Here is a 14,808-nt window from a genome sequence, read left to right as displayed (position 1 = left end):
CACATATTTTCTTCATGATATGAATGTAATGCTTTCTGGGATATATCATATTAAGAAATATCACCCCCCCCCCCTTGTAAGTAGCAGGTTTTTGTGACTGTCCTGTTTGAAACTCATTGAAAAAAAAAGATAATAATAAAAGGTAAATAATCTGATGAGTTGTCCCGTTAAGATTTTGTTCCTCTTTAAAAGCTGTGGGTCTTTTCATGGTGTCCTTGGCATGGATATTAACACTAGCCAGATGTTTTCAACTGAGATAATAGTCTACCGCTTGATAGCATAATATACCTATCTGAAATGCATTAATCTCTGTCGTAATTGTATTTCGTGAACATTTGCACAATGGCTGACAAAGACAAACAAAAAACCTTGTGTAAGCGTAGTCGAAAATTTGTTAAGGTATTACATTATAGGTCTTGTTTGTCCTTTTGATTGGAGGACACTGTGAAGAAGAAATGATGGGAAAAAATGTCGCATTGGATTTTTTTCACTTGTGTACCTGCTGAGAGACACGTAGAGACGAGCGCTTGAATTTGGCAGCAACTTAACCAAAAGAGATGTCGATGCAGTGTTGTAATTTTGTCCCGAAAATAGGTTCTTATTCTAAATCAGCAGATCCCTCCCCCCCTCTCTCTCTCTCGCTCTAGACTTTCTTCTCTTTTTCTTTTCTCTTTTCTTTCCTTTCTCTTTTTTATTTTATACGACGGTCTCTCTCTCTCTCTCTCTCTTTTCTCTTTCTCTCTCTCATTGGTGCAAAAAAGTCAAGAGTCAAGTTTTCTTATTTCCTACAATGAAGAAACACTCTGCGTACGCAAACATTGCTTTCACAAAATTCAAAGCTGCCATAGCGGCTAAAATACATTGTTAGATGCAGTGACGCAAAATGAAATAACTACTGGGGGATTTCATTGCCGTCGTGAACAAAACCTTTCCGCGCAACCAAGGCAAGCAAAAACACACATTAAAAAAATTTAAAGAAAAATAAAAAAAACAACAGAAGTCGAATCATTTTTTATACTCCCAACCGAACCATTGTTGCATAACTCGAGGATCATTGCAAGCCTTTTTCAATGCACTAATTTGTGTGTTTTCCTGTTTTTCGGACGTTGCTATGACAACCGATGTTAGTTTTGAAGTGGTGTGCCCTGAGGGAACGTACGGATATTAATTGCATATTTTGACGTAATCGGAAAATATTTTGCCCCTTTATTATAACAAATTGACTGGTCGGGTATACCACAAGCATGGTGTTGTTGGTTTTTAGAATGGCGTTTTTATGTGATTCTTTATTAAAGATATTTTTTTACCTTTTTCGTTTTTGAAATAAGGACAAAGAAAAAGCGTGCCTTATTTCTGTGAACAAGAGTATCAGATGTAATTTTTTAACGCGCTTGCGTGCACGCACACGCACACGCACACGCACACGCACAGACACACATGCAGATACACACATACACCCACACAACCACACACACTAGCTTAAAGACATCACGCTATCTTATAATAAAATAACCCTATCGGAAATAAGGTGGAAGTTTGAGAGCGAAGAAGCGCTCTCCCTCCTGCCCCCCCCCCCCCCCCCCCCCCCCATACGCACACATCTCCATCTATAACACCTTATTAAATAATGTCACTCATAGCCCTACATTGTCATTTACTTAGTGTCAGAAACCCGGCCGAGCGTAGCAGCGTTGCCTTCTTAATGCAGGTTTAATCGTCCTCGTATTTGCACAGTTCAAAGCTAATATTTAATATGAATTAGAAAGGCAATACACAGTCATGATAATGGGGCCTGCCATTCAAGTGCCCTGCTAAACAGCAAAAGGTCCCTTTGAAAGCGCTATTCATTGGAGCGAAAAGGAGTATTACCAATATTTATAAATTTTATCAGGGTTATGAATTTACAAGCGACAAAAGTCCACTCGGCTGTGAAAGGCACGTTTTTGTAACGCCAAAAACAGAGAGAGGGAAAACATTTTCTGAAGGAAAGATAAATTTATTTTACCCGACTGAATTATGCTAAATGTTCTGCGATTCTAAGCCTGGAGAAATTGACAGGGTCAGGGACGCAGCGTTCTAGTTTTGTGCCTTCTTCCTTATTACTCCTTAGGGAGAATCAGGCCGTCTTTTAGAACGAGAAGGATAACCTTCGACACGAGGTCGTCAGCGGCAGTTGACATTTCTTGACGGCATTCCCGTGCCGGTTAAAGCACTGTGACGCTGGAACAGCTAGGGAAACTTAATCAGGAGGTCGGTGTGAAGTGACAGAGCCACAGGTAGGTTAAAACAGCCCTTACCGGTAATTTGTTGTAACATACCTGGTTAGAAATCGTTGAAATAAGTTTAGTTCAGGGCGAGGGAAATATGCTGTGAATTAAACAGCATTTGGGGGTATACGTTAAAGGGATTTGGTTAAAATGTATATCTTGTTTTGGATCCTTTTTTGCTTTGCTTTTAAATTCTCTCTCTCTCTCCCTCTCTCTCTCTCTCTCTCTCTCTCTCACACACACACACACACACACACACACACACACACACACGAGTGTTAATCATTATTGACAGCTGTAAATGAACTTAGCCATAAAACATGCAACACAAACATGTATAAGATTATTCAAGGAAGAACATGTGGTTACCAGGATGTGTTTTAACAATCTGATTAAAGCTGCAATAACGCGACGACAAAGAGCAACGTGTAGAATATCAATGCACGTTACCTGATACATCATATAGCAATACATAGCGTTTCTTGACTTATATAACATAACATAACATAACATAATATGACATAACGTAACGTAACGTAACATAATATAGCGTAACATAGCGTAACATAACATTACGTAACGTAACTGCAGTAGTGCACGATAGCGTTATGAAATAGATAGTACAGTGCGAAAAAGACATGCACGCTCAAATTCCTGAGGATAAAATACTTCGGATTAGTCCTAAACATCCTCCCAAACAGAGAGATTATGCACGTCTCTGTGGTCTTTGAGGTCAATATAATAGAAACATAAGTATTGGTGGATTCAGAAAATGGCGACCCCCCCTCTTTTTTTTGATGGGGAGGGGGAGCAGCCCTCTCACAAGCAGGACTTGGTGTCCTACCTTCCTGTTACTTTGTAAATCATCTAATTATAGCACCAGATATGATTTCATATATTTTTTCAAAATTCAGTCAACGCTTGACTACACTGGGGAAGAAAGGCGTAATTTATTCAGGAAATAACATGATATTTCAACAATGGACAGTTTCACTTTAGAATAGAGTTTTTTTTTCTGTTATTATTTTCTATGCAGTCTGAGACCCAGCACATGCTATACCGTGTTCATGCAGCAGCCGAGTGCTGGCAAAACCGATCTAGACGGCGGTTACCGTGGCAACGGGTCAGGTAAATACCAAGCGTTTGTTTTGTACACAGCAAAGCGGATTACAAAATGGGATTTGTGCGAGCTAACGGGTTAATCAAAGGTGGCGTTGGCATGGCAACGAGCAAATCAAAGTCTGGTCATGGATTTCAATGTGAGCCGTTAATTAGGATTATTAAGACAAAGGATACAGCTTGTAGAATGATAAACGTAAATAAGATTTCAAAGTAAACAAGAGAGCTAGAGCACAGTACAAAGTGAAAATATTCAAGGCGAGCTGTTACACGTTAACAAGATTCGTGCCTTGTATACTAATAACCCCCTTTGAAGTTTTAATAGATTTGATATCATATGCTTTATAAGTTGCGGTTTCCTGAATACCCCCCCTCCCCTCACCCCACCCCACCCCTCAAGAGAAAGAGAGAGAGAGAGAGAGAAGGAGAGAGAATTAAACATGAGTGACAGACATGAAGCTGTTTCAACTTCCCTGTTGGTGTGACGACCCTTACAAAATCACCCCGAGATTCACAGATTAATAAAATCTCTCCTCAACACGCCTCTTTCATTCCCAGCACCTTGACTCTCAGGGGTAACCAAAATGTCACATCTATAATTCCAGCAAACACAGAACGTTTTATAACGTTGTCATAACGTTACCATGACGTTTTTATTGGTTATATAAACGTTATGGTAACGTTATAATAACGTTCTGTGATTGTCGTGGTTAGCTTGACTCAGGGAGAAGCGGTGAGTTCCCAGTCATCTTTGAATCTCAGGGTTCTATGACTGAAAACACCGTGTCTCTCCACATAAACCTGAGTATCACAGGTTACTGGGAGCTGACTCAGTGAAGGGGCATGTGGATGACGATGGACGTGGTGAATACTCTCATCAGAAACTCAGGGTGCTTCGCATAAAATAGATGTTTTGACTCCTAGCTAATGAAAACACGGCAATCATTTATACAGTAGTACTCAAATAAGGGATATCTTTTTCATATTTTTATCTGTTCTTTCTTTCTTTCTTTCTTTCTTTCTTTCGCTCTCTCTCTCTCTCTCTCTCTCTCTCTCTCTCTCTCTCTCTCTCTCTCTCTCTCTCTTTTTCTTGTTTTGGAGAAAGTTGGGGATGTGGATGGGAGAGGGATGGTGGGTAAAGGGGTGGGGAGGGGGGGAGTCTCCTTCCCCCGTCCTCAGGAGAACGCTACTACAGACACAGCTTGGAGAAGGTGTACTAAACCTACCACTGTCTATAATCTGGTGCTGTTCTTCGTTCAATCACCAGATACCATGCGTTCGTGCGGTGCATATCGACCTTAACTGTAGTCAGAGGTCAGCTTGAATGAAAAAAAAATTCTACCTTGTCAGGTGCTGAGTGAATTACACTGAATGTCCTCATGTTTAGTCAGACGTCAGTCTGAACCCTTAAAAAAAAGAAAGAAAGAAAAAAAAAAAGAAAACAAAGCACAGATGTATATCTTATCGGTTGGCTCATTCCTAATTGGTGAATCAAATACAATTATGTCATACTCTACCGCATTTCCACAGTAGATGTAGTTACGATCATAACTGTATCCATTACTGGTTTATGTTGAACACCTGACTCATTTACGACACTGACACTGAAGTCGTGTTTGTTAGTTACTAAAGAAAACACACGATAATTGTGAGCCCTGTGGAGAAAATCACCCTAAATTGCTACAATCTCTCGTGACATTGAACAATATGCGGGCCTATTTTTTAAGGATATCGAGTGCAGGGGTTTTAAGTAATTATTACATTTAAAAATACCCGTGTTAGTGTCTTTTATTTAAATTTAAAGTGTCTTTTATTTAAATTGGTTTTAATTGGATTCTATTTTTTAAAATATTAAAACAAATTAAATTAATTTATCAAATTTTATTATTTTAATCCCGTCCTGTATTACAGCAAGCTTTGTGCAAAAATCACCCCAAATTGCAATAATTCCTCGTGACACCGATTTACAGATATATGCGAGCCGTCTCTAAAAGTTATCAGTTCCACCATGCACGAGTTCTAAAATCATAATATGACAAAATGCCCGTAAACAGTTGGTGTCGGTTTTCTGTCTGTCAGGTATTATATATAATTGTATTATTTTTGTTCCGCCTTCTATATCTATAATAAACACATTCTTGCAACATCAGTTCCGCTGAGTTATGAAGAATTATTATGTGTCGAAATACACAGAAGGTTGACTGTTTTCTTTGTCCAGCCATCTAGTTTTAGCTTTCTTTCTTTACTTATATCTTTAATTTTTGAGAAAGAAAAAAATTACCATTATTAAACGAACGCAACATATTTTTTCACAAGAAGGGTGAGAAACATCACGATAACTTGAACATACGCAATGCCCTTTTTGTTATAAAATGGCGATATAAGATACGTTCTTCTCTCGCTCTCTCCCTTGCTCTCTTTTCATTATTATCATCAATATCATCATCATCTTCATCATCATGTTCTCTCTCTCTCTCTCTCTCTCTCTCTCTCTCTCTCTCTCTCTCTTCGTTACTTTTCGCAAACCACACCCTTGAAACCAAGATAATTTCCATTAAACACACTTGCAGCCGATAAATAAGATATTTTGCCGAATCATCCCACTAAACCCAAGGGGATCAAACCCAAACATGAGGCTTAACATTCTATCACGATCGACGTAGTATCAACACGACCGAGCCGTTCGGTAGATTAAGTATACTTACGCAACGAACGCTTTGACATTAAAGTGATATATTCCCTCTAATTCCACATTGGTAAGCCATTAAAATACGCCCCAAAGAGAAGCGTTGTCCCGGTGTCATAATGATCGAAATTAAAGGTCAATTCTAAAGTAGACGGACTTATCTTCCCTCTCTTCTCTTCAAGTGTGTCATTTATTTAGAAAAAAAAAAAATGTTTGAGTGTCACGGAGGGGTTAGATAAGGTGTGATGGGATGTGATGGGATGACTTGTGAACTTGAGTTTTCTTACTGAGAGAGAGAGAGAGAGAGAGAGAGAGGGGAGGGAAGAAGTAAAATCATTCTTATTTTAACCACAATGTTTTACCACAAAGGGCCATATTGCGACTTATACCTAAAGTTCAGACAAAATGCCTTCAGAATTGTGCAGACGGTTGTGAAAATACACTGAAATGATTGAGAATGAAGTTAGGCCTTTGTTCGTCCTTACGCACGTGGGTAGTGGTTAGTTCTGGTATTCTGTTTATGTTTGTAGTAAAACGTGTTACCCAAACAGAGATAAACATATGACTAATTCCTCTTTCTTATGGTCAATTATTAATTCTGTTACGTGTTCTGAATTTTGTACTTTTACGGGGGCGGATCCAGAGATACTTTCTGACAGTCTTTGCAACTATCTTTGTTGATCCATCCTCCATTTTTGACCGTCTTCCGACAGAAAAATTAGGTGACTTTCAATGTAAATTGAAAAATTCTGACCGTCTTCCGGAAGAAGACAGCCTCATCCGCCCCTGCTTTTAGATGACTAGCAATTTCGGCTTTCAATCTAAATGTATTAAATAAAACCGCAGTCAGATATCGTTCTACTTAACATAAGATGGAAAAGCATAGCTTTTTGTGAAAGAAAACTATGCTGCTTAAAAAGCTAGATATTATATAGAAAATTGTAATAAAATATCCCAAACGCCCTCTTTTTGACATTGAAATACGACACCAAACGTGCTGAATCTTTCCATAAAGCAAACACAATGGAAAACTTATATTCGCTACGTGATAAAAATCCCAACATTTTTCACTCTCACTTCATTCTGTTTATGTTTCAACTTGTTAACAGCGTGGGATTTCACTTAAACATGGAGGAGTGAATTATTGCCCGTTCATAATTCACGAGCAAGTCGCGCTCAGTTTGATTTAGCTAAAATATTTCAGCTCTGATTTCTGAATGTGGACGTTTGAACCCCCACTCTGTAATTATTGAATTGAGCGGACGAAGAACAGAGAGAGAGAGACTTATGACAGTTTATAACAAAACGGGGATCTTAATCAAGTCAAATCTAAGATCTGGAGTTAGAACTGATCGAGTTTTGTCAAAATCGGCCTAACATATGCTTTCAGTGCTTCTGTTTCCGTTTTTCATTTATGATTTATGTTGATACAGGTGTCAATATCTTAACGTTGCCATTGTGTAGACATGATTGCGCAACGCCAATACGTTGTCATAATCTTTCATATTGGTTTTTCTTTTCATAAAAAAGTCTGTTGATAGGGTACAATCTAAAAGTAAATAATTGAAGACCAAATTTGATCTTTTAATTATGTGACGTTGTGATATAGGCCTAACAAAATTACAAAATTGACATTTTGAAATGTGTCGACTATTGGCTTGGAATTTACAAGATTATTTATCTTTTTCCGAAGGAAATTGAGAAATTAACAAAATTATTTGTAACCATCAAATTTGTGAAGTAGGGGCACTGCAGAGAGGCTTTTTGAACGCACAAACTAATCGAATATTTGATGTTTTGGTACTGAGAAATAAAGCCAAAAACTACTCGCATACAGAAGCGTTTGCGATGAAATGATTTACAATATTTTAGGTCAAGCTTAAATAATGGGCACACCAATATAACAATACATCATTGTTAACATTGGTCAATCACCCGGTTTCCACCAAACATGTTTTATTTCAAAATCAAGGAACCTCTTGAAAAAAAAACCCTCAACGGGCCTTCAATCAGCGGACTCTTTTTTATTGAATTTCAACTCTTAATCCCAGCTCTGAGCCGGCGTAATGCCCACTTAGCACGTATCTAAGACTAGTCTTTTCATGACTGAAGTCGTGAAATATTTATAGAGGTATTTGTCAACGATAACACGGCCCATTTAAATTGAAAGGAAAGCTTTCAGAAGGTGAAGAGGGAAATAATCGATATCGTTTGGTCCCGTCTTGCACGAGGTCAAGGTAGACAGACGACACTTTTCCAAATGCTGAGTTTAATGGGAGAATATTATACCAAAGTGTAATTCAAGTCTACGGACATCCTTTCTCACGATGTGACAATTATCTTCCTTCCAAAAGGAAATCCCTTACATGAGTTGTTTTCAAGAGAGTAACGATCGTCTGCCCATACGCGCTGACGTCACGCCGTGTTGCCATCCTCTCTTCGATCTCTCTTCCAGTCGCGACACACACGGCGGCATAGAAACTACTAGCTTAGAGCCGGAAGCGTTATAGAACGCATGGTAATACTCAAACATCCGATCAGAAATATTTACCTTTTACAAAAGCTCGTGAGAATTTCTAATGCAAAATAACACGCATCTGGGTGTTTTTTAATCACCATCTCGAATATTTTTTTCAGAGCCTGTGAAGCGAAGAGAGGAAGAACGCTCTCTCGCCCGTCCGCTTCATTGCTACTGGTAGGACCGAGCAAACAGCTGACTTATTATCGTCAATCCAGGCTAGTTACACAAACTCATAGCCGGCTCATTGATAACGGCGATACAGTTTACTAACTGGCAAAGTTGAGACAACACCGGTGACATTGTCAGTTGGAAACAGAAGCGATTTTCGCTTGGGGACGTCTTCGACATCCTCTCTGCAAAAACGGGGACTTTTGCTTTAGGATATTTACATCGGTACATAAGCACACTCGCCACTGTGTGTGCGGAACCAAAAAGGCAAGAATTCATTCAACAAAATGTAATTATCCGGGAATGATGTCACCTGTTCATTAAATTTCTGAAACCGCCGAGACAGGAATTAATAGCAACAACAAAATGGAACCTGGATTTAATATATACATACAGTGCTGTTCACAGCTAATACTTGACATCTTACGGAAAGAAAGACATTTTTATTTAAACCTAAAATGAACGAAGCGAGGATTAACAAGTCGTGATTAAAAAAAAATATCAAAATCAAAATCATCGAAGAGAAACGCACATATATTCTTGCTAGGGGGTACGATGCGAAACTCTGAGACGGACAAATTACGCACAGAAACGCGTACACCTCACACGGCTCGTTCAGCGTCCTCCTTCAGCGGCAGCCGGCAGAGCGCGTCATCGGGGGAGCAGCAATCGGCAAGACTTCGAACGCACAGTGGATCGCCAGTTAAAACTGATATTCAGCATGATCTCAGCGACAGACGTTTGAGTGCACCCGAACTCCCACCGATCATGGGAGGTCCTAAGTCCCCAACTCCAGGGTACGTCAACGGCGGAACGCCGCTGTCGACGCCACGTTCTTCTGACGGGACGTCACCTGTGCCGCTTTTCAATGGAAACAATGGCGGCGCCGTGAGTTACCCTGTCATTAAAAGAAAACACAAACCTGAAAGAATTTCTCTTAACTCTCCAGTCGATGTGCAGTTACGTACGTCTAAGTCGCCCATGCTTGTAGACAGTAACACGTCTCCTGAATCGACAACAAACGGTGTACGGCACCCTCAGCTGAGCCCCGGTTCAATGTCCTCAGGGTATGACAGCCCCAGGAGCGCCCTGCCCCCCACCCCCAAGTCCCCGGGACATCGCCAGTTACCCCTCTCTACGGAGCTGAGGTTGGCAAGAACAAAGTCATGGTGTCCGGGAAATGACAATGGCGGCCTTGCGTCGCCAAAACTTGAAACGCTGTTTGAGAAGCAGTTGTTGTCTAGTCAGAACGAAATTTCTAAAAGTGGTAATAATATGAAAGTACGTTTACCGAGGGGTGGCGCAAAGCCACCTATCCCCGGAATGAGGAGAAATTACACCCAAACCGACCTGAAAGGGACCACCAGATCGGACCTGAAAGGGATGTCTAGGACTCAATCAGAACCTTTTATAAGTGATATGAACAAAAATCGTAAGCTCAAAATCTCACAAAGTGCCAAAAAGTCAGACAACAAGAAAACCAACCACGTGAAAGTTAAAACGAACGGAAAGGCGAACCCTACCCATTCCAATTCTTCTAAATCATCCAGTTTAAGTCAGGAACGCTTGTACATGAGGGACGTCTTAAGCAGACAACCGAGCTCAAAGGCAGACGACAGCGCGCAAGGGGATAGCGCGGGAGAGGACGGGGAACAAGATGAACGCATAATTCAGTGGTTGCTAGGGGTGGAAAGTGCTGAACATCCACCGGAACCTGTTATTATTGACGAGGAACCGAGTCAAACTGACACCGCTATACACATCGTGTACCAGGGGGATTGAAAATAAATTCTCCTCGCAGGAATAGCTAAGCAGTTCTGGATATACAGGCTATGAGCCAACTACGGGGACAGTTATTCCAAATCTGGAATAAATCCACCAAGAAATATTTTTTGATTGATTTTTTTGTTTGTTTTACGAAAGCCATCTTTTACACCAGTGATTTAGATACAAAATATGGAGTGAATCTTCAGTGACATATTTCCAGATAAACTTTAAAAGGCACATTTTGGCACGGGAACTTTATGATATTCTTCACTAATGACTTCACTAATAACCCCCTTGTCCACTGTGAATCAGTTGAGCTTAGTGTGATATTGACTTGGGAGTTGCTCTAATATACCAGACCCGTACCCATAAATTGTACTACTAGAGTACAGTTCAACCGGACCTCCCCCCCCCCTCCCCCCCCCCCCGTCCCAGGATAACCGCATCAGCAAATATCTAGTGAAATATCCGACGAGACAATTGTACTCATCAGACACTGCCTTGGCTTAAGCTGTCATGTGTTATCAAAACTACGGACATAATTGAGTTTTGACATCAGTCCTAATGGTTTTATGTACGACCTTTTTATAGTCAAGGTTCCACTTGGGATCAATAGAGATTGAAAGGAATTGTTGTTTCACTGTAGATTGGACACAAAACAACATCGATTATTTCCAACGTCCGTCAATTCCGCATACGATGGCTTTGTTACAATCCTTTTCTACATCGCGGACAAGACACAAACAGTGATGAAAACCTGATAATCAACATATTACAGACATTAAACGTCAATGCTCGGAACAGGGTTTGGCATTTTCTTAAGGATTATTCGTGAAAGGGACAAATCTATTTCGATTTTGGAATTTTAGCAAGAAACGGAGAAGTGAAGATCAAGATTCTAAGGTGCCATCCCATAATGATACAATATTAACGCCTCTATTATGGGGATAGCTTAACTACATATGTCTGACTGACTTGAGACAGCCTTAACTCACGACATTTAAAATGCCTGACAGTCGTCTCAATTCATAGCATTGATGGATTATTTTCTGAAAGGGTATATACATTGAACGCTCACTAGCAGACAAAATCAATGTGAAATGCCATATTCATTAAACGATAGCATGCATATATAGGGGTTATGTATATTATGTGAACTTGGGACACTGATATCCTTATCGTAACACAACGATGGGTTTTTAGTGCGACTTTGGTAAGGTTCACTGTCTTCTGTTATACAGAAGTAAAACGCCAGCTTCTGGTTTTGTGTGGAAGCTTTAACTTTGAAGCAGAAGGTGCTTATGTATTTTGTTTATCTGTGATGGGTTTTGTTACCTTGACGGCGTGATTCAACATGCCACAGAGCAGCTTTCGACATGTTTGGGCGAAACCCTCCCCCTCCCCCAACCCCAGTAGCTCTGCCTGACTCTAGCCCCTGCGCCTTTTACTTCCTTACTATCTTAAGTACGTGCGCAAGGGCGTACTTCATCACGCATGCACGAAAGCACACACACACACACTTACAAACACGCACACATACAAACCAACACACGCACGCACAGCATCTAAAGCACTCACAGCCCATTGTATCAATCATCTCATCCAAAACAGTTTTGAACCACTACAGTTCTACTCTGCGTTCTATTCTCCTTGTGTTACACCATTATGGGCATCTCTTAGTGCAATTCACTTAAAGAAATATGCAGCTTTTATTCCATTTAACCCCCAGCATAGAGAAGCTGTGAAAAATAAGGTAAAAGCCAGTCATTACAAGCTGCTGACTAGAGGTTACATGATATAATTTAATTTAAAAGGCTCCGGGATTTCTTTAGAAAAAAAATTGAGCTGCGTTTTTTGCTGGTCGTTTTTATGCTGACATCAGGCAATTTCGATATGTATAACAGCAAGCGTGCGATTAGATAAGACTTCCATATTGAAAGGCGGGAGGGTAGTGAGGGATTTAGAGAAGGATTAAAGAGATCCAAGTCAGTGAAAAATGCTACACAAGAGCTCTCAATTAGACAGGCTTTTTTCTAGTTTTTTGAATTTGGTTACATATTGGGGGGGGGGGGGGAGGGGGGTTAGACAAATCTAGTTTTAAGTTTTAAGTAGAAGGTCCTCTCTTTGTCTTGCTTTCTTCCTGAAAGTGAGCATAATTAAAATCACTTTAGTCTGATTAGATCAGTAATAAAAACGGGGGAGGGGATAGTTTTTTTGAATAGTTATTTTGAAAAATGGGATTCCTTTCCTGTTTTAAAAAAAATTATTATTATTATTATTATTATTATTATTATTATTATTATTATATAAAGGAGAAATATCTGAGACAGCCAGCCTGTCAATGAGTGCGCCTGCAGTGCAGGAGAACTGGCGAAAATTGAGGACAAAAATGAGCAGATCTGTGATAAGACGAAGTTCTAATTCTACACTCTGAATAGCCGGGGTATCACCGTGTCAACACCACGCCACAACCAATACGCCACGAAACAAAGAGACTTCGTTTACTTTTACTGGAGATAAATCCGCGCCTGAGAACAGCCGACGTTTGCCAACCTTATAGATATGTCATTTGTATCAATTTGGTGTGAATGGCTGGTATTTGATATTAGACAGCGTGTAGGGTTTGGTACATGTATGATGCATTGACTTTAGACAATTTTGAGCGTCCCTGTTAATGAAAAATTTGACTCGCAGCAAAACTGCCGTTTTTTAGCTTACAGATGATAAGGGCATTGATGAACACTATTCTGTGCGAATTGTTGCAGCGTTTTAACTGAAAATTGAACTTTTTGTTTATTTTGTATTTCTTAGTACCATCTGTAGCCTATAGAAGTTCTTTACAGCAAATACCGATAACGGTTATTGGATTTGATTGATTTTTTTTTCAGTTATTCACTGTCCCATTTCCTTTAATGAGTCAGTGAAACGTTTGTCGTTAAGAATGCTTGAACAGCCATTTTGAAAAAAGAGTTTTTATTTTCATTAACATTTTGAATGTTTGTTTTACTAATCTGGGTTTTCCCCAAAAGACACCTGAATGTGACCAACAGAGAATAAACAAATAGATAAAAATATATTTTTTGCAATTGAAAAATAATAAAGACATAACATTTTAAGCTTACATTGATATTTTGTTGAATATTCAAATATAGGCGGTAAACAGCTGAAAGACAAGTTTTTTTTAATGGCCCTGACCCCTGCCTTGAGTAGTACTGGCAAGGTAACAAAACCTCCACCGCCAGAAAAATCCACCCAATTAAAAAAGTAAATGATCTGTTTGCTATTTTTATCTTTCATTTGTTTTCATTTAATCAGATGGTAAACACCACAAATACAAATTCAGAGATATCTAAACGGTAGTAGTCAACAAGTGTGTGAAGCAGAAGGAATAAGCTAAAATGTCATCTTATGCGTAAGAATAGCAAAGAAATTAGATTCACAGTGCGTCAATTAAGGTATGACTTGGCAAATAATGAGCCAAAACGATTTCAAGTATTAAACACGCGCCTTTCATGCTGAAAGCACGCCGCGTCCGAGTGCTATTTAAAAACTCTCGAGGTTTGCGTACAGTCCTTGAGAGGGTCACTACGACCCCCTGTGCCGCGCCTCCACTCCATACAAGGGCCTCGTTATCACACCTAGTTGTATGTAAGTGTAGTGTTACATCATACACTGGTTACGAGGCTTTATATTGGCGGCTTAAGCCATGTCCCCAAGTAATCTATTTTCTCAGGTGTTTAAGTGGATGCCAAACTGAAATCATTTAAGGGTCGGTCAGGGAAGTATCTACAACGGAGTTAATTTGACGCGATTATTTTCAACTTTGGCCAGACAGGGCTTACCCCTATCTACACTTTAAGATAAGGGAGATCTTCCGGTCATCAAAAATACACCATTCATTCTATTTATCAATTTTCTCTAATTATTGCAAAACTGTGAGACACTTTTCAGAAATGAATTTTTTTAGGACAGAGTTTGGATAAAAACGCCACTAACAAATAGAGAGAAATTGATTTTCTAACAGAAACATACCCTCAGCCAGGGCCACAGAGAGTTTTTTTCATAAGATATTCACAGAAATCTCCCTGACTCAACACTGGCTGTTCTGTGAGGATATTAGCTCAATATACGTAATCCTCTGATAGACGGTAGCTGAAGCAAGCAACGAACATCGTTTAAGAATCTATTCGACTGGGAAGTTATTGGTTTGACGTATAAAATGCCCATAGAAAAAAGAATCAAGGTCTCATGATAAAAGAAACAAATTCAGACGGAATTAG

The 14,808-nt window shown here is 39.6% G+C and overlaps 1 protein-coding gene across 2 annotated transcripts; it reads left to right on the top strand.

The window, feature by feature from the left end:
• Positions 1-1,803: 1,803 nt before the first annotated feature.
• LOC147759138 (uncharacterized) lies at positions 1,804-13,708 on the top strand. Of its 2 annotated transcripts, none has more exons than XM_086998628.1 (2): positions 1,804-2,276; positions 8,710-13,708. In XM_086998628.1, the coding sequence occupies exon 2, from the start codon at positions 9,317-9,319 to the stop codon at positions 10,541-10,543; it is 1,227 nt and encodes a 408-aa protein (XP_086854754.1). In that variant the 5' UTR covers positions 1,804-2,276; positions 8,710-9,316; the 3' UTR covers positions 10,544-13,708. The 2 variants fall into 2 exon arrangements, with proteins under 2 accessions (XP_086854754.1, XP_086854755.1); XM_086998629.1 differs by lacking the exon at positions 1,804-2,276 and adding an exon at positions 8,396-8,590.
• The last annotated feature ends 1,100 nt before the right edge of the window (positions 13,709-14,808 follow it).

This window comes from Lingula anatina, unplaced genomic scaffold (genome assembly GCF_051362555.1).
Source record: "Lingula anatina isolate TDL-2025a unplaced genomic scaffold, LinAna3.0 unanchor82, whole genome shotgun sequence".
Classification (NCBI taxonomy): domain Eukaryota; kingdom Metazoa; phylum Brachiopoda; class Lingulata; order Lingulida; family Lingulidae; genus Lingula; species Lingula anatina.
Note: the sequence above shows the minus strand (reverse complement) of the source record. Positions and strands in the feature narration are given on the sequence as shown.

Coding starts and splice junctions, on each gene's coding strand:
- LOC147759138 (XM_086998628.1), top strand. CDS start 9,317: ATGCGAAACTCTGAGACGGACAAATTACGCACAGAAACGCGTACACCT.